At 38.3% G+C, this 20800-nt stretch overlaps 3 protein-coding genes across 4 annotated transcripts; all 3 read left to right on the top strand.

Moving 5' to 3' along the window:
• Window positions 1–12408: 12408 nt before the first annotated feature.
• Window positions 12409–17615, top strand: LOC148013825 (uncharacterized). 2 transcript variants are annotated; one of them, XM_087667095.1, is made up of 5 exons: window positions 12409–12531; window positions 12710–12809; window positions 12937–13849; window positions 13936–13980; window positions 17354–17615. In XM_087667095.1, exons 3-5 carry the CDS (start codon window positions 13090–13092, stop codon window positions 17356–17358), a joined length of 810 nt encoding a protein of 269 aa, XP_087523221.1. In that variant the 5' UTR covers window positions 12409–12531; window positions 12710–12809; window positions 12937–13089; the 3' UTR covers window positions 17359–17615. The 2 variants fall into 2 exon arrangements, with proteins under 2 accessions (XP_087523221.1, XP_087523222.1); XM_087667096.1 differs by having other exon boundaries at window positions 12523–13849.
• Window positions 14158–15543, top strand: LOC148013827 (uncharacterized). The gene is given in 1 exon segment (XM_087667401.1): window positions 14158–15543. A coding segment is annotated over 1 exon segment (1386 nt).
• Window positions 16333–17252, top strand: LOC148013826 (uncharacterized). Its single transcript, XM_087666916.1, has 2 exons — window positions 16333–16468; window positions 16624–17252. Exons 1-2 carry the CDS (start codon window positions 16333–16335, stop codon window positions 17250–17252), a joined length of 765 nt encoding a protein of 254 aa, XP_087523042.1.
• Window positions 17616–20800: the final 3185 nt, after the last annotated feature.

Raw genomic sequence — 20800 nt, 5'->3', positions numbered from 1 at the left:
AATTTTTACTATATGAAATGATGGTGTTGTTCATTGCAAATGACATTCCTTTGTTTTTGCTATTGGTTTTAGGGCATTGATTGCTTTTCTCAAGCAAGAAATCTCTAAAACTATATTTATTGTTGATCCACTGTTATTTGTGAAATCGTTTTCGAGATCTGGTTCGAGAAGTACCTGCCTATCAGCATGCTCACGATACAAACCCACATCTTGGTGCATCTTGTAAATGAAGTGGAGATTGCAGGATCTGTCCATAAGCGATGGATGTTCTTCTTGGAGCATTTCATAAAAACCCTAAAGGTTTTGTGTGATAATGAGCTTGGCTAGAAGGTAACATGGTTGAATGTTGGTTGGTGTCTGAGGTATTAGTGCATGTTTCACAGTGACTACCAACGGTGGATTTAGACAATAGTATGCTATGGTCATTGAAGGACGATGATAGAATGACCGAAGATGTGCTGGTTGGAAATGGGGTAGAAAAAAGGATGGATGCTGCAATGGAGGAAAAAGTGAATCATTTTTGTATATTGCACCATTCCTCCATGGAGACATGGCTCGCTAGGTACGAGCAAGCCATGAAAGATTGGAAAGAAGTACAATTTGAATTTTGACGTAGTATGCGCCATCGATCGATTCGATATCTTGAGGGCATGGAGGAGATGCTATGGTTTATGTCAATGTGATGGTTGCATGACCACATGTTTTATAAGATGTAATATCTAGATTTTATATGTGAAAACTAATTAATTGTTTCAATGTATAGTACAAAATATACAGTGTCACATGGTTGCATGGATGACATTTTCGTGTAGAGCGTATCTACAAAATGCGCTCTACAACGGATTGTGGTATCATGGCAAAGTTCGAGCAAGAAAGTTGACAATGAGGCATAGATCCAAACACTGTTATAGATGAGATGGAGTATTTTGGGAACTTGCAAAGTATTTTCATGGTGGATTACCATAGCTTCTCCATGATCCTATTCGATGTGCAGTGGTTCAAAGTGGTATTGGAAGGAGCCGTGGCAATTGTTTGATAAGGTCCATCTGGATTTATTGAAATAGATTTCGAAAAAAGATGGATGGATTTGCGTGATACATTTGTATTGCTGACCCATTGTGAATAGGTGCATGAATTCATATTTTTCAAATTTTATTACGACATGGTATATGTCACAAATGTTAAATCCCTCTTGTATGTGATTTTGAATAGATAATTTTCTATCCAAACCCCTGACAACCTCGATGGTGGTATGTTGTACCTTCAGCTCCTCGAAGTGCGAGAGTATATGATGAAAGCAATATTCCTAGTGTAGATGATGACAATATGCAGATAGAGGGGTTGATATTGCAAGATGTGGAGGCCGCCCAAAGCTTGGAGCATATAGAGGAGGCAAAATCTGGCAATAATGATGGAAAGATAGGAGGCCAAGATTTCTTTAAGAGTGATAAAGACTCATCCTTTTGTGGTGACCTTTCTATCGACCTTCCAGTGTAGGTGGAGTTGTGTCAGGAGATTCATATGGGACCATAGGCTGTGTCATACTTGGAGCATCCACCTACTCAATTCGTTGATGAATCGCTTACAAGGGCACTTTGGAATATGCATTTTAAGTAAGATCATTTTTTAGAGTTATATTACCGTGCTTTGCTTGAATGTTTATATTGATTATGCTAACATCAATTTTTGTCTGTGTAGGTGATCTTTGCGATATTTGAACAACACAATGAGTCGAGGGATGAGCGACGAGGAGTTACAAGAGATCTTCACACATATGTCTCAAAATCAAATGGCTTGATTCAAAGATATGGTGGACCAGGTGCTGTCTCTCGGACACCATTAGGTCATTCCGTTAGATCTACTTCAGCATGCTTTGATGCTTCGATTTCCAGTAGATGAAGTAGACGCTGTAGACTTGGGCCAAGAGGAGGGAGTGGTTCTAGGAGATGTTGCGAAGACGTGGATGTGGTGAGCCCACAGTCGGCTTGAGATATAGGTGCTACTCCTCGCTCTTGTGCAGGTTCAAGAGAGGGTGGATCAAGTGGTTGTTGTGGAGGTACCAGTGTCTCTGTCTCATCATTTTGCTGGAGTTGCATCACATGTGGAATTCGTCACACCTGTGGGGACGTCTACTCCAGCCACTCTAGCTTTTACTCAGTTGTCCGCAGGTGGCACCCCTATGGGTTCTACTCCGAGAGATACTACCCCTCTGGATACAGTAGATGTACAGGGGTCTCCTAGATATGCCTAAGAGCACATTTGCAAGTGGGAGAGGATACATCTTAGACATACCCCAAAGGGATATGGATACCTTGTAGATGTACAGGGGTCTCCTAGATATGCATAAGAGCACATTTGCAAGTGGGAGAGCATACATATTAGACATACCCCAAAGGCATATGGATACCTTGTAGATGATAGGACAAGAGCCATCATCATGAATGATGAGGGGAGGAGGGTGATGGCTCGTATGAGAGAGTTGTGCAGACAAGTTTTTTGGCAAGTCGTCTTGGATAATTGGAAGAACATATTGGAGGGGAGCAAGGACTACATAGTAGCATCCTTCCATGAGTAGTTTTTGGTACCCAATATAATAGATAGGTTTTCCACATGCTAGATGATGGAGTACATGAGTGCGTACATGTCACACAGATGATCAAATGCATGCAAGGCACTTAAGAGTGGGGCCTCAAAGCCCGAGTGGCTAGACATAGATGACTGGCACCAACTCAGGGAGGAGGCTATAGATTCTCTAAGATGTTGGAGACAGCAACGCAAGGTAGTGAGGGCACGTTTAGAGGTAGGAGTGGTCCATCATCTTGGGAGTGACGACCACAGGACTTATTTGGAGAACTTTGTAAGTTTTTCTTTTGTTCTTCTCACTTATTTTTTTTGCAATATCACTTGTACTGACAATCGTGTTTCTAACTGTTGTATTTTGTTTTCTTTGCAGTACTCCATTACAAACCACGATTCCATTGGCCTAGAGACTCGATATGCAGAGAGACATGGTCTAATGGCATTGATCGATAGATTGTATGCACGTGGCGGCCTAGTAAGTCACTCATTTTTCTTGTTCATAGTTACTAATTTTAATTAAAATGCATTATTGTATGGTGGACTAATGTGTAGTTGTTTCTTTTTTTTTTAGAGTTTGTTCGATGCTCTCTTGCGGTGGGATGAGCATTCGATAGCTTGTACTTGGATTCATGGAGCACATATCCTCTTTCTTTTTGTCTAGTGATTTATGTAGGCATTTTCTATGCACTATGTTATTATCATCCTTTGTATCTTGCCATGATTCCATGAGTGCTTTCATTAAGCGATCTTGTATTTATTTTATATATTAGTCTTGTAACACAATATTAGTGAGTTTGGGAATCTCCCAATTCCCATTTTTTGAATACTAAAAAGGTGGCACCTCAATAACATGCCCATAAGTTTCTCAAAACCATATGATGTGACCTATCATTGGAAAGGGCTTGAAAAATGGAATCTATTGAGCTATAGATCACTCAATTTGGAGTTATAGTGTTCAAGTTATGGCAAATCCAAAGATTTTTCCACGTGTCCCAAACTTATGGGAAATTCCCATATTCCCCAATATGGTGTTTTGTGGATTGAAGTACACTTTGCCTTCATTTTGATGACCATTGATGACATTTTTTTTCTCTATAATCGTCGCTATTAGCATCGAGAATTTACTACATGCATCACTATTGTCATCACTATTTGCGTCGCTAATTGTTGCTATTCGTGTCTAGCGATGCCCCGAGGGGTTCACTATAGATGTTGTATGGTATCACCTGAGTGTAAAAGGGAGGTGGTTTTGGAAAGGGGACACTTAAGCGTATACAGTAGAGGTAGATCCCTCTTAATTTCCTATATTAAACTTAAATTTAAGAAGGGGATAGAGGGAAAAAAGAAGGGGGGAATGCACTTGATCACCTTTCTCCATAGATTGGTTTCTCCATGGCTTACAAGAGACCTTGACAAGTAAGGTTAAAACCCTAAACCCTCACATAGTAGGGGAATTGAACCTAAGGTTTTTAACAAAAACAAACATTAGCAAACTGTGAATAAGCATCGATATTTTTTCTCCTCCTGTCGCAACTTTGGATCATCGTCCTTTGTAGCTCCATGTTCTTTTCCTTCATCTGCTAGCTTGAGCATGAGCACTTTTTTTAGATTTGCAAAAAGAGAATGCCTCACTTCTTGTGTCACAGATCAGCAATTGTTTTCACTAGTAAGTAGAATTCTTATGCTAGGTAATGGTTGTTCTAAGCCAGAGCAAATATTGCCCTTGTAGAGATGCGAACACAGAATTTCCATATTAACCAAGGGAAACAAAGGAAACCTTACCTGCGACAGAAGTTCGATGTCATCAATGGAGTGCATGTCCAAAGTTCATGCCCCAATCTCTCCATGTAGCTCATGGGACGACAACCCACCTATTATAGCATTTTTCCGTCAAGCTTCATTGTGAGGAGATGTGAAGGGTTCAACAACAAATTCTACTCCACTACTGATTTGCAATTTCGTGTTGTGGCAGAAAAGCTACCGCATTGTTCATCAACTTGATGGATAGGTAGTTACCTACATCAACAAATTGGGGAGGAGACGAGGATCCAAAGTAGGGGTAGCTGTATCTCATCACAGTTGCCCACCATGGATAGTGTTTCTATAGATTTTTCCTTTTGCAACTCTATTGTTCCTTTCTCTCTACAGGCCTTGCTTTTGTACAACATGATCAACCTTCTCTCTTTTGGTTGATGGGTTGTAGGTTGCAAAGGTTTTTGTTGGGCGGATATATGCTATGATGAGCTTCCACAAAACAATGGCACTATTCCATTCTCCACAAACACCCTTGTCTTCATGAACAAGTATGCAACTTCCCTTGACCGCTCCATTCTTGTTGGGGGATTGATTCTCCTCTCTAAATAGCATTGCTAACTATCTTCTCTTCTGCTCAAAACTCCCGCATGGATCCTTGCACTTGCTTTTGTTTCAACCTACTTGTGTTGCAATTGATCTTGTTCGTAATGGTCCCAAAGATTTTTTCTTCTCTTTGGTTGGCTTCAAGCAGCCCACTATTCATTTTGAATAATCGATTAGCACCATCTCCTCTCCTTGAGACATATGCTCTTTCTCAATATCTTTAATTTTTCCTTCTTACTACATTTATAAAATAGTATGTAATTTGAGGCATTGTTCCATGAGCTCACAGTGACAAAATCCTCTCTCTATTATCAAAGTTACCACATTTGCACCGAATATACAAAATCGTGCCTACCTTCAGTGACTTCTTTGGAGCAACCATTCCTTTTTTAGTTCTTGATAACAATTGTAGCAACACATTCTTGGCTTCATATTTGTAGTAGTGTTTCCTTTATTATTGATGTTCCTTTCTTTCCTTTATTATTGATGTTCCTTTCTTTGAACTAGCATTCTTTGGAGCACCATCTGTTCTTTTGTAGCAATAAAATTTAGACTTTAACTCATCTTGCCTCTTTCTTGGGCATCAACCTTTGCTCATGGCAGCTTCCTGTCTTTTGTAAAGATAGGCCTCATATATAGACAACCTCTTCATCCACTTTACACATCATGAACTTATGTGGCTGAGAGCAACTCCTTGTGGGGGATGCATCAAGTGCATGGGTAAGTGAAGAGAATTTTCATTTTCTACATGTTGATGTCCTATCAACATCCAATATTCAATATATGCTTACACTTGACCATTGGAGTTTTAGATATGGGATTGATAATCAAGGCTCTATGTCTCGAAATGACAATAAGAGAATGGATTGTGAGTGTTTAGTCAACAATTGCATCACACTTCAGCCTGCCAATTTTTGCTTTCTACATTGAGATTTGCTCAACATTTGTGTGCCTTTCTCTGGTCTATGTTTTTGTAGCCTCTAGTATGACATGTGAAGCCTCATTGTAGCACATGCTCTCATTGTAGCTGTTGCCCTCATTGTAGTTGGCACCCTTAGAGATACCTCAGGGAAAAATGAGGTCATTAACTGATTAAGTCATTCTTCCTTCAAACAACTACAATTCTCAGCTCATGGGGTGCTTGAGCTTGTATGTCAACTTTGTATGCCCCTCCATGTGGATGCAAGTGGTGGACTGCTCCATGATGCTCATATGTACTCCTCCAACATTGGAAAAACACATGCAAGCTACTCTCCAAGTGGGTGCAATGAGGAAGGTGATGCTGGATTTTGAATAACTTATTGAACTCATCCAAACTTGATGCTACAAGTGTGTAGGTTGATGGCTGCTAATTGAGATCTCCTGGACTTGATACTGAAATTCAAAGCAGGAACCCAAGAAGCAATTGGGTGACTGATATAAGAGGAGAATTATTGCTGCATGGCATGACAATGACTAATGCAAACTGATGTGTTGTAGGCAACAACCTTTTGGTTGTATAATGCTAAGGGAATTAATCCTACTCAATTGGAGGAAGGAGTGCTCAAGATGGGAAACTAACATTGGGCTGCTACCACTGTGTGATCACTACTAGAAATCCAAATTTGAAGTGGATGATATAGAGGAGAAGAGGCATACTATTGCAATAGTTTATGATGTCCAGAATTGGTGGTAGGTAGCACTTATATAGACTAAGAAGGGTTTTGAAATCAGGTGGCTAGCTTTGGTAGTTGCCCAAGTAAACAACATCCACTTTTGGCAGTAGGTGTCAGCCAGCTTCTTGGCTCCTTGCCAATATAATAAAGTGGAGAGCTAATTACCTGTGGGTCTCTTGCACCCATTACCCATTCTAGAAGGAAAATAAATGCACACAGCCATGGACTTCATCATGTGATTTCCTTTTATAGAGAGGGGATGGGACATCAATTATGTTGGGTTGGATAGAATAGCAAAGCCCATGAAGACCCAATACTCAGCATCATAGGTTGCTTGACAATTCATTGAGCACCTCTTTAAGCATCATGGTTTCCTTAGGAAGTTGTATGTAGTCACTTTTGGAAAAAAAATTTACAATAGTGGGTATTTTACTCACACTTCATATTGAATACCAAACTAAGACTAATGGACAATTAGAAATTGTGAACAAATGGGTGGAGGAATATTTGAGGCACTTTTGATGTGATGCTTAGAAAGAATGGTTGGCACTTGCTGAATTTTGCTACCATAGTACCAAGCATCTCTCTATTGGCATGAGCCCATTTGAGACAATGCATGGATGCAAGGTTGGAGAGCCCTCTTCACTTGGAGACATGGTTTTGAAATATCAGCAAGCATGGAATGACTTAGAGAGGATGGATGCCCTTTTGTAGTTGGTTAAAAAGAATATGAAGGATGCCCAAGCCAAGCATAAGAAATATGTGGATGAACGCAAGACAGATGTCTTTCAAAGAGGAGATTATGTGGATTTGCCGCATAAAGGTAATACCACCACAAAGCTTGCTCATAGGTATTAGGATCCTTACAAGATCATTTGCAAGGTTAGAGAGGTAGCGTATCAATTGGAGCTACACAGTACCTTCAAGGTCCATGATGTTTTTCATGTGTCTTTGCTAAAACCACATATGGAATAGCATGCACTTGTTCTTCTTGAGTCATCGTGCATGGATGAGGAGGGTGATTGTTAAGAAACTACAATCCCCACTTTAGGGGCAAACATACAAGCTATCAACAATCCCTATTTTAGAGGCATTAAGGCCAGCCAAAGGCACAAACATGCACCTAGAACAAGCCAAACAAGTAGCCAAAAAGGCCTAAAATGACCAAATGTCAGCCAAAATCTAGCCTACAAAATGTCGGCCAAAATTTGGCGAACAAATTATCAGCTAGAATCAGGCTGACTAGTTGGTCTGGCCGACCTGGAACTGACCGAGACCAGCTAGCTGACCAACTTGCCGACCTCCTGCGTTAGGCCAATAAAGGCAGTGGCCCCCTTACTGCTCAATATATTCTCATTTGACAGGACCTGCATTTTCTCCTCACCTCTTGCATTCTTTTCTACAGCCCCTCCTGCTCCAGATCTAGCTATTATGCGTGCTCCATCCTCTACCCCTCTATTCCTCTCCTCCAGATCTAGCCCTGGACCTCCAGCTTGCTGCTTCAAATATGCTCCTGAGTGGTTACCGATGAGCTTCCACTTCTCCTCTTCATCTGCTGCCATCCTCTCCTACCTTCAGGCTGTTGATCTGACAAGCTTCCACCTCTCCTCATCCTCTGATGCGCATACACCTCCAAATCTATAGAGAGATGAGCTCCTTTTCTTCGTCATGTTGCTATTCCAGATAGCATGAAGGTTCCTTCCTCAAAGCCTGTTGTTTCTAGCCATTTCTAGGGCAGCTCCAGCCCATCATCATCTTCCTCATCATCGAGCTACACGAAGAGCTGTGTTTCACTCTCTCTGCTGCTATCTTTTCTACCGTTTCTCTACATGGCATCATCATCTTCGTCATCATCGAGCTACATGGAGGACTATGTTTCACTCCCTTTGCTGTTATCTTTTCTACTGTTTTGCTACATGGCATCGTCTTTCTGATTTACCTCAGCCAAACGGTTCTTGAGACACGACAGACTGAGGTTCTTGTATTCAGTTTTTCATATTACTGACAGGCACTATGTTTTCTGAGTTCCGTTCTTCAATTGTGTCTGAGTGTCGTCTATTTTGCTGCAAACCCTACCGCTTCTCTACGATGATATCCTCTATGTTCGTGAGCATACCAAGGGTTTGAGAGATTGAGTACTCTGCAATAGGGTATACATAGAGTATCTCATCAAATGGAAGAGACTTTTTGAAGATGAAAAATCATGGCAGCTGGAGAGCATTATTCAGAACTATCCCTATCTTCTTCTAGATTGATCACCATTTGTAGTCTTAGCACTCTTGTGCAACATCCAATATGTAATTTTGAGGGCAGAATTCTATGGGAAGGGATGATACACTATAGTAAAAAATAATGGCAAGCTTGTGATTGTGCACATGCGTGCTTTCAAGGTATAAGAAGGCTAAAGGATAGGGGGAAGGAGGGGAGGAGGCAGGGAGAACCATTCTTTGAAAACCGTCCAAAATGTTACATGAAAAGAGCTAATGCATGAGGTTTGGTCTTCAAATTCTACAAAGCACCCCAAGATAACCTTCTTCCAAGCCAACAACTTAAAATTACATGGATTGTGAAGCTTTTTATTTGTAAAGGCAAGTGCATCCATCAATCTATGATTTTTGCTATTCAATACATCCATACTATAATAGAGCTCTTTGATAACTTCCCGTTTCTCCTCTTCCCTAATAAGAAGTGCAAGATTCTGTTTCATGTTATCCTCCACCAAACTGGTCAGTTGCCCATGTAAATCTTGTCATTGTTCTTACTTCCAAGCAATGAATGATGTCCGGTCCTCTTTACAGTGCAGAGTATTTAAATCATTCTTCAGGTTTATGTTCTCTTTTCTCAACTTCAACAACTCCATAGTCTACTGGTCCTAATTATCTAGTTTTGTTGAACATTCTTCCCTAAGCTCCATATTTTCCTCTACAGAGCAAACCTCCTTAACTCTATAGAATCTCCAGAGTGTCATTGCAGTCATTTGAGGGTCAGCTATAGTACCCACCCTTTTATTCTCCCATGTAAACTTCATGGTTTTATGTTCAAAATTCCTAAACACTTTTTCTAAAATAGATTCCCCAATCTTTCCATACTGACAATTAACCATGCCAATGCTCGATTGAAGGAAACACATCCTCATATGCTAGAAAAATATTTAGTTCAAGGAGATTCTACTGGGATAGAAAGCACCAGTAACTATACATTCTATCAAAAGCTCATATGCCTTGATGGCTTTCTCCATTTGCAAAATTGAAAGGTCTTTATTCAGCTTGTTTACTTTGTTATGTAACAAGTTGGCTTCCTCCTCTAAGTTGCATTATCATCATGTAGCCCGTTTATTTTGATTTGCATTGTCACATTGCGTTCCCAAACTTTGAGATTCTTGCTACAAGTTTATGATTGTAGTTGTGTCGTCTACCTTAGAATCTAAAGATGATGTTGCTTCCTCATCTATAGAAAAGTGATTTTCTGCTTCCTCATATATACTAGTACCAAGATTGGGAATTTTGGCTCGCATTTTCTCCTTTGATTGGCCACCTCTTTCAGCAAGTGCCCAAATACTTGATGACCCTTTCTTAGAGGAGAATGTCTTCCAATAGAGGTAGTTTGAGGAGATTCACATGACAAACCATATTGAACTTGCAATGCACAGGGAATATCAGTACACATACCTTTGTGTGAATGTATGCTCTTGTGCACGCTTGTGTGTGATGTCATATATTGATACATAGTTCTACACCCACTACTGGCGCTGATTGCATTAGTGGGGATGTCATAATAGCTAGTCCATTGTCATAGTGGGGATGTCATAGTAGAAACAATATTGTCCATTGTCCCAAGGCAGGACCACGTAATGATTCCATCCGTGCAAGCTCTTGAATGAGTTCTTCAAGTTGATCAATGCATATCCCAAATGATGTTGGTGACAAGGGGCATCCTTGATGATATTTCATGTAATTGTTGAAAAATGTTAAGTATTTCATGGCCTTCTTTAGGGATCTCAAATGGGGTGAGCCCCAAAATATCATTTTCTAATTGTGCACTAAAGTAACCAGGATGATCCATTGAAATGTCAAATCAGATATGTAATGGATTGTAGAGGATTGGGCATGGTGACACCCATACCCCCAGGGTGTGCCTCAATGGGAACCATGAAGCCCAAAACAAGGAATACCACAAATGAGCAAACTGATGTGGTTCTAAGAACAAGAAGAGTGCTACTAAAGTGCTGGAAACACCCATGATTCCTAGATCTATAAACAGAAGGACCCCTCTGGATAGTGCTCTTGACTTTCATTGCTTTGGTATAAGTCTAAAAGTGATTTTATTATATGATCATGCTTGATCTGATCTAATGTCGATACTGTTGTGATTTATTGTGAGTCTTTATTATGGAAATCTGATATGGTGTATATCTACTTCATCGACTTATTTATGATCTCCTCTCATAGAAATACACATTATAGAAATTGATGACATTTACTTGAAGAGTTTCCTCTTCTTATAATCAGCACTATCCCAAACTTTTTTTAAAAATAGATATGTTTATAGATAATCAAATTTGTTTGAATAGATTTGTAAATAGATCTACAGATTTGTTTTGACAGATCTTTTTAAAATAGCTATGCAAATTTGTTTACAGATCTGTTCAACCAGATCTGAAAACAGATATGTTTACAGATCTATAGATTTAAAACAGATCTACAGATCTGTTTGTAGATTTGATTTGTTTTAAATAGATCTGCAACAGATTAGAACTATTTAATTAGATCTGTTTTGAATAGGTCTCTCAAAATAGATCTACATGTCTATAGATCTCCTTTGACAAATGCAGATATGTTCAAAACATATGCAACTGGCATCTATCAAAATAGATGCGTTTGTCAAAATAGCTATCAAAACAGATGTGTAGAGCCTCTGTTCAAAACAGATGCATCTGTCAAAATAGATGCACATGTGTTTTGAATAGATTTGCATCTGTCAAAATAGATCTAAAAATCTGTAGATGTGTTTTGACATATCTGTTCAAAACAGATCTGTAGATCTGTTCAAACAAATCTGATCTATTTAAAATATATTATATCTATTTTAAACAAATCAGATTTGTTTGAGCAAATCTATTTTGAGCAGATCCATAAACAAATATGCAGATCTATTTTGACAGATCTGTTCAAATAAATTTGTGTGCAAACAGATATGCAAACATAACCTTTCTACTTATCTGATTTAATCATGAACCTTCATGTCTTTGTAATGATTGTTGTTTTTTAATGTTCTGCTGCAATTTTTACATCCAGTGTGTACCTCGAATTTAGATTCTTTATCCAACTCATCTGCCATGATAGGCTGGAATTGCATTTGTCCGACTCTTGCATTTAGATCCCCCATCACTATGACCCTGCCTGGGTCCTAAAACTCAGCAATGTCTAGACAAAGTGCCTCAAAGACCTGATCAGCATTTATTCCATGCTCGTAGTAAACAGGAGAGTCATGGAAGGCCAGGTCATAAGGGAAGAGTAGAATACATAAGGGAAGGGCAGGTCACAATGCCATAAGGGAAGGTCAGAATGCATAAGGGTATGTCACAATGCATAAGAGAATGTCAGAATGCATAAGGGAAGGGAACAATGCATAAGGGAAGGGCAGGTTGCAATGCCATAAGGGTAGACCAGAATGCATAAGTGCATACCATATTATCATAAATACACGCCATTATGTTCCAATATTTTTTATTATCTTCTAATTATGTTCCAATCATGACAAAAAATCCAGAAAGCAGTTAAGTGTTCTAATCATTGTCTAAGTGGGTTGTTTCCACAGGTTTCTTCTCGAATGGTTGGGCAGGGAGATTTGGGACTGGTGGCTCCTGAGTTTTATGTAAGACATGAGCAGATGGGAGACGGGAACTCCAACAAAAACCACTAAGACATCTACCCCATAGGTATTCACTTGTCTCCACTTTAGAAATTTGTGATTTTGAGTCATTAACCCTTTTTTTGTTGCGTAGGAATTTTCAACTTATGTGCTTATGTTTCGAGCTTATTATGGGCAGGAACAACCCCCTAGCACTGTGCCAATGTTGTATCCTGAGTGGACAACTAATTTCTTGGTTTGTCTAGATTGATTTTGCAGCATTCAAAGTGGGAATCTCTTGCTCTGTAGTTTGCTGATCTTGGATAAGTATGGAAAGAAAGGAAATATTGATTCGTCTAAATGAGGGTACATATCAAAGCCATGTTTTGGGATTTGTATTTCTCAAAGAAGGAGGAACCTATAAAGATTTACAAGAGGAGATTTTCCTTGATACTCTCATCTCAAATGACTTTGTCTTTTTATGAGGTTCTAGAATGCTTCCTGTTGGAGCAAAGCAAGAGGAGAGATGGACATTTGATGTAGAAGAGGTCACCACTCAATTGAGGATTGAGAGATGAGAGTGAGTCACCATGCAAGCATTAAAGAGTGAATTCAGAGGGGGACTAGCAATGAGACGGTGCCATCCATGGAAGCTAGGGCTAGTGATCTTCATGTATCTAGCAATGGGATGGAGTCGACAAGGGATGATGTGAGCGTTGTTCAAGATGTTCCAAAGAATAGACTCAAAAGTCTTCTTGCCATATCATTTGAGATAAAAAGGTGGGAGAGGGATATCAATAACACTAAGGAAAAGCCAAAATCCATGGGTCGACATGATATGTTTGAGCTTATGTCTAAGGATAAGGAAGGGAAAGCTTTGTTTCAAATTTGGTGTGAGGAGTGTGAATGCTCTTATGGTCAAGGAGGGCATGATACTCTATACAATTTCACACACTCGCATATCAAGTCATTATCTCATTTAAAAGCTATTGGCTTGGATAAGAAAGGGAAGCAAAAGCATGACATGCTTGGAGTCACACCATCATTGGAAGAGATAAAGACAAAAAATAAACAAAAAATAGATGAAGCAATGTTTGAGATTTCTTCTTTTGGAAGTGAGAATGATCTAGAATTTCAACTTGTTCCCAAAACTATCAGAGACTACACTAGCTTGTCAAAGGCTTTCATAAGGTGTCCATTTGATGATAAGTGGCTACCATTGTTCCCAAAGACAGGTTCTTTGAGATTGTGCATGATAGAGCACATGAAGTCAAAGCTTAATGTGAAAGCTGCTACTAAAGGAGATGGTGATGAGCTTAAGAAAGTAGGCCGCCCAAGTAAAGTAATGGACTTGGACAAGAACCAAAGAAATCTGATTGGTTTTTTTAAACTAATCCAATCCACAGGTACTTAATTCAAGAAAAGGGTGTTTGTTTTTATTACAATGAAATTTTTACTCTAACTAATAGTTTTCACTATGTTTGATATGTAGATGCTTCTAATGCATCAGGTTCTAAGTTGCCACAAAGACCTTCAGGTATACAACTTTAACAAGTCTTGGTATTTTTTGTCATTATGGATTTGTTTTTGTCTTTCTTTTAATAATCATTATTCTATGAAGAGAACAATAGAATTTATGTACTATGCAAAGGAGAGTTTGCTTGCTACTCTTTGTTGGGGATTTTGGCAAGGATCATATAAGTTTAGAAACCACATGATCAATGTAAAGTGTTTCTTGGATGATAGTAGAGAAGGTGTGCATTGGACTTGTGAGCCAAGCACAAAGGCAGTGATTCTATTGGGACTAGAGCTTATTGAGATCAATGGCACATTTCGTCAAAATGATTGCAAGTGGCTAAGTCTGGAGGGAGTTCCCTTCTCCAATCTCCAGTGCTCATCATGTGCATCCATTCCCAAGGAGAGAGACTTTTGCATGCGTGTGTATCGAGACATGCACTCCAGAGGGGAAAGAGGATTAAGAGACACAGGAGGTGGTAGAAGATTGGATTACTTGACTCATTATGAGATATTAAGAATTGCAAGGACTAAAAACATAATGGTTTGATGACTCAAAAAAGAAATATGGTTCACAAGGACAAAGGTTGCTACTTTGAGTGTAAAGGTGAGGAGTCTTCAAGAAAGTGTTTCTGAAGCCTTGGTACGAGGAGATGTAAAGAAGTTTTGCACTGATATTGTGAATGCACATAAGCATGGCTTATTTGAGAGGAAGAAATCTTTGTGGGACTTTTCCATTGACATCTCTCAAAACATAGGAAGAGTGGGTCAAGGAAAGCAATATTCTAATACAACAAAAAAAATATTTGAAGTTGTCAAGATTTGGGGAGGTACAAGATTGCATAACTTTCTCTCCACGAATCTTCAAGGTCCACATCTTTCAACTGCATCTAGGGCTATGAGAAAAGCTCTTTGTTATAGGACCGGATTGAGAGAGGATGTATTCAAGCATGTGGCAGAAACATATAAGCATCATATGTTGAAAAATGGACTTTGCATGGGAAGTGTACGTGTCATTGTTGTTGAAGATGAAACTATGATCAAGAGGATGGTGAGGTGGATAGCAAGAGATGACCAACTTGTTGGTTTTTGTGGAAAGAAGATAGATCACACATGCATTTCAAATTTTATAGTACTTGTTGGAGATGGTGAACATGGTTATCATAGAATTGTTGATGCATTTGAGTATAATGTGATTGCCCACTATGCAAGAATATTGATTGCAGATCCTCTTGCTGAATGCTTGCCAAAGTTAGTTCTTCTTATACAACTAACTTGTAATAGGTTTGACTCTATGTCCATCAAGGAGCAATGGAAAGAAGTCAATTTGCATTGGAATATGTATGTGAAGGATGTGATTGGACCAATACTTGGTCATACTTTTGATGGAGATTCAAGGCGAAGAAAGATTATGTTTGAAGATTATAGCTCTCTTATAGGTGTTCGATACTCAATTCCTTGGAAAAGTTGGCCATTCACAGCTTCTATGGAAGATGATGGAAGCATCATTGGATTACATGACCAAGATTATTTACATAATGGAAAGAAGATGATTAATCCTCTAGATAATGCATCTAAAAATTAGTGCTTGGTAATGATCTTGTCACCTTGAATCATGTAGCCTTGGTATATCAAAGTTTCAAGGTTGATGATCATGGTTTGCAAGAAGGAGATATAGAGAGAAAAGAGAGACAAAATTGGAGATCAGCACAAAGGATAGCCAGATGTAAAGTTCAAAATTGTTTAGAGCTCTTGCAGATGGGATCCAATCAGCGTCAAGAGCGAACACTTGGTACAAAGGTGTATCTCTTAATTGTGGCAGCATACATTGATATTTTTCTATCTCCTATGCTCAACTTGTATGAGCATGTGAAAGCTACCGGAATGGTATCCTTCTTGTTTAGGTACAGAATTCATGTTATCTATTGAGCATATATAAATAATTAACTGATATTGTATGTTCATGTTGTTGCTATGGTATCACCATTATGTCTTATTAATCAATTGATTTATGATGTTTTATTAGGATTTGGCTCATGTGGATTACCAAGCATGATGTATATATGCTTAAGCAGAACTTCATTAGTAGAGAAACTTTCATGGACATCCAATTGTCATGTCACTTTGTGGTTCTTCTCATAAGATCTTTAGAGACATATATAGTCACTTGGTAGTTCCTTTATCTTCTATGGGATCTGATGCTTGTGAGTTTTTCTTTAGTAAAGTAGGTGGAATGGTTAGCAATGAGAGGTGTTATGATGGTTGTGACTTGTTGAGTAGTGCAGGAGCATTGAATAGAATTTCAGAGTTTCAAGTAGGTTCAAATCTAAGTTTTTCGACAGTTCGCTCAAAGTAAGAAAACATATGGGTTGATATGAATCATATACCTGGCATTCCTTTGGAAAATTTAAATGATTACACAGTTCTGAGTACTAATGAGCAGATTGTATATGCATTAAAGGAGGGTTTAGCAAAAGAAAAGGTAATGTGTCACGAGCTTCGTATGGAAGGTGAAGCTTCATGCGATGGCTCATGGGAAGAAAAATATATGTTAGAGCATCTTGAAAACAATGCACATGACAATCTTGAAGAAGAAGAAGAAGTTTCATTGGATGATTTGGTTGGAGATGTAGTCATGGATACAGTATTGGATGTTGATGAAGAGGATGCACTCGCTATGTCACGGATTCTATAGTTAACAATGAGGAGAATGTGGTGAGCCAAATATCACCTTTTGTGGAAGTTGATGGCAAGACTATGTGCAAGAGCACACTTGTGAGCCAATTGAATGGAAATCCAACGTTATCAAAGGATAGATTAACAAGGGTAAAAAGCGGAGGATATTTCTCATTTGAGATGAAGTCAAAACCTCAAACCAGTACTTGCCTTGGAATAGGACATGATTGTGCGGTTTTATTTGAAGATATTATACTTAGAGATAATACAAAGCTCAAAAGAAAAGGCAAGGTTGAAAATACTAGTCAAGGGGTCAAGAAAGGCATATGGTACCTTGGAAGAGTAGTGAGTATGAGAATGAATCTAGGAAATGGTATGAAAGAGACAAGGGGCCCTTTTGATCTTCTAGATCATCCTCCAAATGCGGAGATTCATCTAGCATGGTATAAAAAACCCAAAGGAAGTAGATGCTACACATATGATATTGTTGATAATCAATCGATGTCCTTGGAATCTATAATTGCTCTAGCAAATTTGAGCTATGATCCAATATTAAATAAATATCAACTTGATCCCAATGACTATAAGATCTTCAACGACTATGTAAAAGATACATAAGGTAATTTGAAGCGCATAGAGTAAAATACAAATCTATAATAGTTTTAATGTGTTGTCCTTACGCATTAGTATTAAATTAATAATCTTGTTTTTCTTTGCAGGTTGAAAGCTGCTATGTATACATCATACATGCTACCAAGAAATATCAAATAACTTTTGTGGTCATCTAGTTATTGTGTAATTTGAGTTTTAGAATCATAAACATTTATGACCATTTTGGGTGTAATTTGAGTTTTAAGGTCATAAAAACTCTCCATCACTCATGTGCACAAAGCAGCTTGCAACCACACTTGGCAATAGCCAGAAGTTTTGGGTCCATATCAGCCACCAATATGCAATAGAAAAGGCATAGCAATCATTTGATGGTGAAGAAAAGTATATGTATTGATAATCTTATGGTAATGAAGCAAAGTACATTGTAGCATTACAATTTTGGAGGTATCTTCAACATGTATTTCATTCAAGGATATCTATGAAGGGAAGTACTTTTAAACACATACATGTGGTGCTTGGGTTGTTGCTAGTCTTTACTAAGTTCACTCATTCATGTGTACTGTAATTTGTGACTGCTAACTAGATGTTAGTATTAGGAGTTTCAAGGTGCTTGGTAAGAGGTTAAACCCAAGTTTTTCTTAGAGAAAAAAATTAAATCTTCAATTTTTGTTTGATTTTTTTTCTTGATTTGCATTAATCATAGTGTGGGAGGGGGGGAGTTGGCACTCTCCCATGGTTTTGGTAGAGAGATTCAACTCCCCTTCTTCCAAAGAGAGCTTGGTGTCCGCTTGGTGTAGTCACTTTAAGTATAAAGGGGTTTGATTCCCCTACTCTCTCTCCTCATGTGGTAAGGGGGCTCGGGCATTCAAAAACATTGCGACACATACTTTGATGGTATCCAAGTGGCACTACACAAATCACTTTGTGATATGACCATTTTGATACTTTTAATTGCTTAGGATAATTCCAACTTTTAAAAAGAAAGTTAGTATATGTTCTATGAATACTTACATTTAAGAAAGGGGACACATAAAAAGTCAAACTTGTATATATCTTATAAGCTTAAATAGGGGGATATATTAGTCTTACAAGCTTCATAAATAGGAGTTTTTTTAGAAGTCCTTGCATGTAGGTGACATGTCTTCTTTACTATGAGTGAAACCCCCATGAGCGATGCCAATAACAACGGTTCTATGGTGTCGCTAATACCGACGTGTTTAGCGACAATGAGGGAAATTTTTTTGGTGAACATTTTCATTGCTTTGAACGTCGGTATGAGGCATGTATCTTGTAGTGTTTGGATAGGGAAATCATGGCAGTCAACCTCGACTCCCCTCCACTAAAATCCTCAACTAAGAGTAAGGGTAAGGTGAAGGGCAAGTCATTTGGAAAGACTAGTAAGGTAAAGTCCAAAAAGAAAGAAATGCCAACACTTTCTTATCCATCTTCTCATCAACCTAAAGAGAAGAGGCCCCTTGTTCAAGTCAAATTCTTCGAGTAACCAAATGAAAAGGCCAATTTAAGGAGATTAGATATCTTTGCAAAAAGTGATGAAGAAGTTACAAAGCTAAAACAAGACAAATAGATGCAAACGAAGCAAGATCCTTGTATATTTACAAATGAAAAAGCTATCACATATATTATCAACTTAAGACTTACAATGTGTCTGTTAGGAAACACGTTCATTAGGAGACAAGTGCATATCCTTGGCCATGTAAATATGTTGCACTTTGACAAACCACCCTTATGCATAATTTTGAAAGCAATAATATATCCCTCCCAGTGATGTTTTATATCATCTCTTTTTTCTTCTTTTCACCTTGTGAGAGCCCTTGCAAGAGGGAGACATGGTAACCCAATTGTTTATGCAATAGGTTTTGGGCTTCCAATTTTTGTCTTCTCCTTGGCTATAAATAGTGCAAGAGTTTATTAAATGAGAAGGGGGACCTTTTGGATGCCATACTTAGATTGAATTCACAAAGAAAGAAGCTCATTGAGAAAGGCGAATGAGCAGAGAAAGAAGCTCATCGAAAAATGAGAATGAACTTAAAATGAATATTAAGAAGACTGATGAAAATATATTGGGGGTGCCAAAAGCTTTATTAACTTCACAACATCTTTATCATTTCATTTGTCAGATTTTATAAGTAAATAAGGACTTTGGGACTACCAAAACATGTCAAACTTTAGAGATTTTGGCTAAAAGAGAGGAGAGAATCATGAAGTGGACTCTACTATCTGCAAAAAGGAGGAGACAAGAATACCATATTCTTGCACACGTGGAAAACCTTCTTTGGCCCTTTCCTTAATCCCATGATTAACAAAAGTGCATTTTTTGAAGTGTTTCTTGGCCTTAATGAGAAAGAGCTTGATGCCATCTTGAGCCAATGTGTGGCTATGTTATTGGGCATAGAGGCCCACATAGAGGCTATTATATGCTTGAGAGGGAATCAAGTGCAAGTTGATCTTGATGTTGTCGACATTCATGTGCTCTCTTATCCTTATGAAGAGCTATTGATTGACTCCATCATCATTGGTCTACAACAGTAAGTTCTTATTATTTGTTTTCTAGGCATCTTTATCCTTGATCTCATGATATGTTGTTGTAATCATCTTTTTTAACTCCCTTGTTTTTTATAGTTATGTTGTAACTTTGCTACCACCACCCCTATACAATTGGATACATTGTTTGGATCCACTAGTGTTGAAGGCCCTACAAGACGATGAACAATTATACCCCATGATTTTGAGGAGATTTTCTTGCATAACAAATGATAATTTGTGGATCATTTTCATTTTCTATGAAGAGTAATAAGTGCTTGATCAAGATCATTTCTTATTTGTGTTCACTAGCTTCTTTTATCCTAGTTTTGATGCTAGTGCTTTGGAATTATTATCTTGTTCGATGATTAAATGGGGATCACCAGAGTCTTATATTATATGATTTGGAGACAAATGTATGTTACTTTGTAAATACTACTAGTAGAGCTACCACAGAAGAGCCTAAAATGAGTATTTACATCCCTCCTTTGCGGTTAGTTTGTGTTATTTGAAGGTGCCATCAAGAATAAGCTTGGGACTTGTGTCCCTAGGTTCATGTGCAAACTTGGTGCTTGCATGGAGGTCCATCTTACTAATTACCAAGACCTTGTGGATACGATGACCAACTAGATTGTGCATATTCCACAAGAGCCTAACCAATACATGACTTATGGGTAGAGAACATACCTCAACATGTTTTTGATCCTTAACACTATATTTGATCTTCCAAATGTGAGTGGTTTCTATAATACAAGCTTAATTTTCCCAATTGAAGCTCACATTTTGTAACTTTTCTTTTGGCACATGATACTAATATATGAAGTTACTCTGATTTTGATGTTAGAAAGTTCAAGATTGCCACCCTTTAGTTCATTGTATCTCATATATGCTTCAAGGAGGGGATGGTTCCTGAAGCAGACAGAGAGAGCATGTAGATACAAGAGCAATGCTAGAATGAAGAAGCTCAATTAGTAGATGTGCATGAGTATGAATGGGCTAGATGGTAATTTGAA

The sequence above is a fragment of the Lygodium microphyllum genome, chromosome 25 (genome assembly GCF_053477565.2).
Source record: "Lygodium microphyllum isolate KBCC chromosome 25, Lygodium_microphyllum_v1.1.10, whole genome shotgun sequence".
NCBI classification, from domain to species: domain Eukaryota; kingdom Viridiplantae; phylum Streptophyta; class Polypodiopsida; order Schizaeales; family Lygodiaceae; genus Lygodium; species Lygodium microphyllum.
This window is presented reverse-complemented; position numbering and strand designations above follow the sequence as displayed.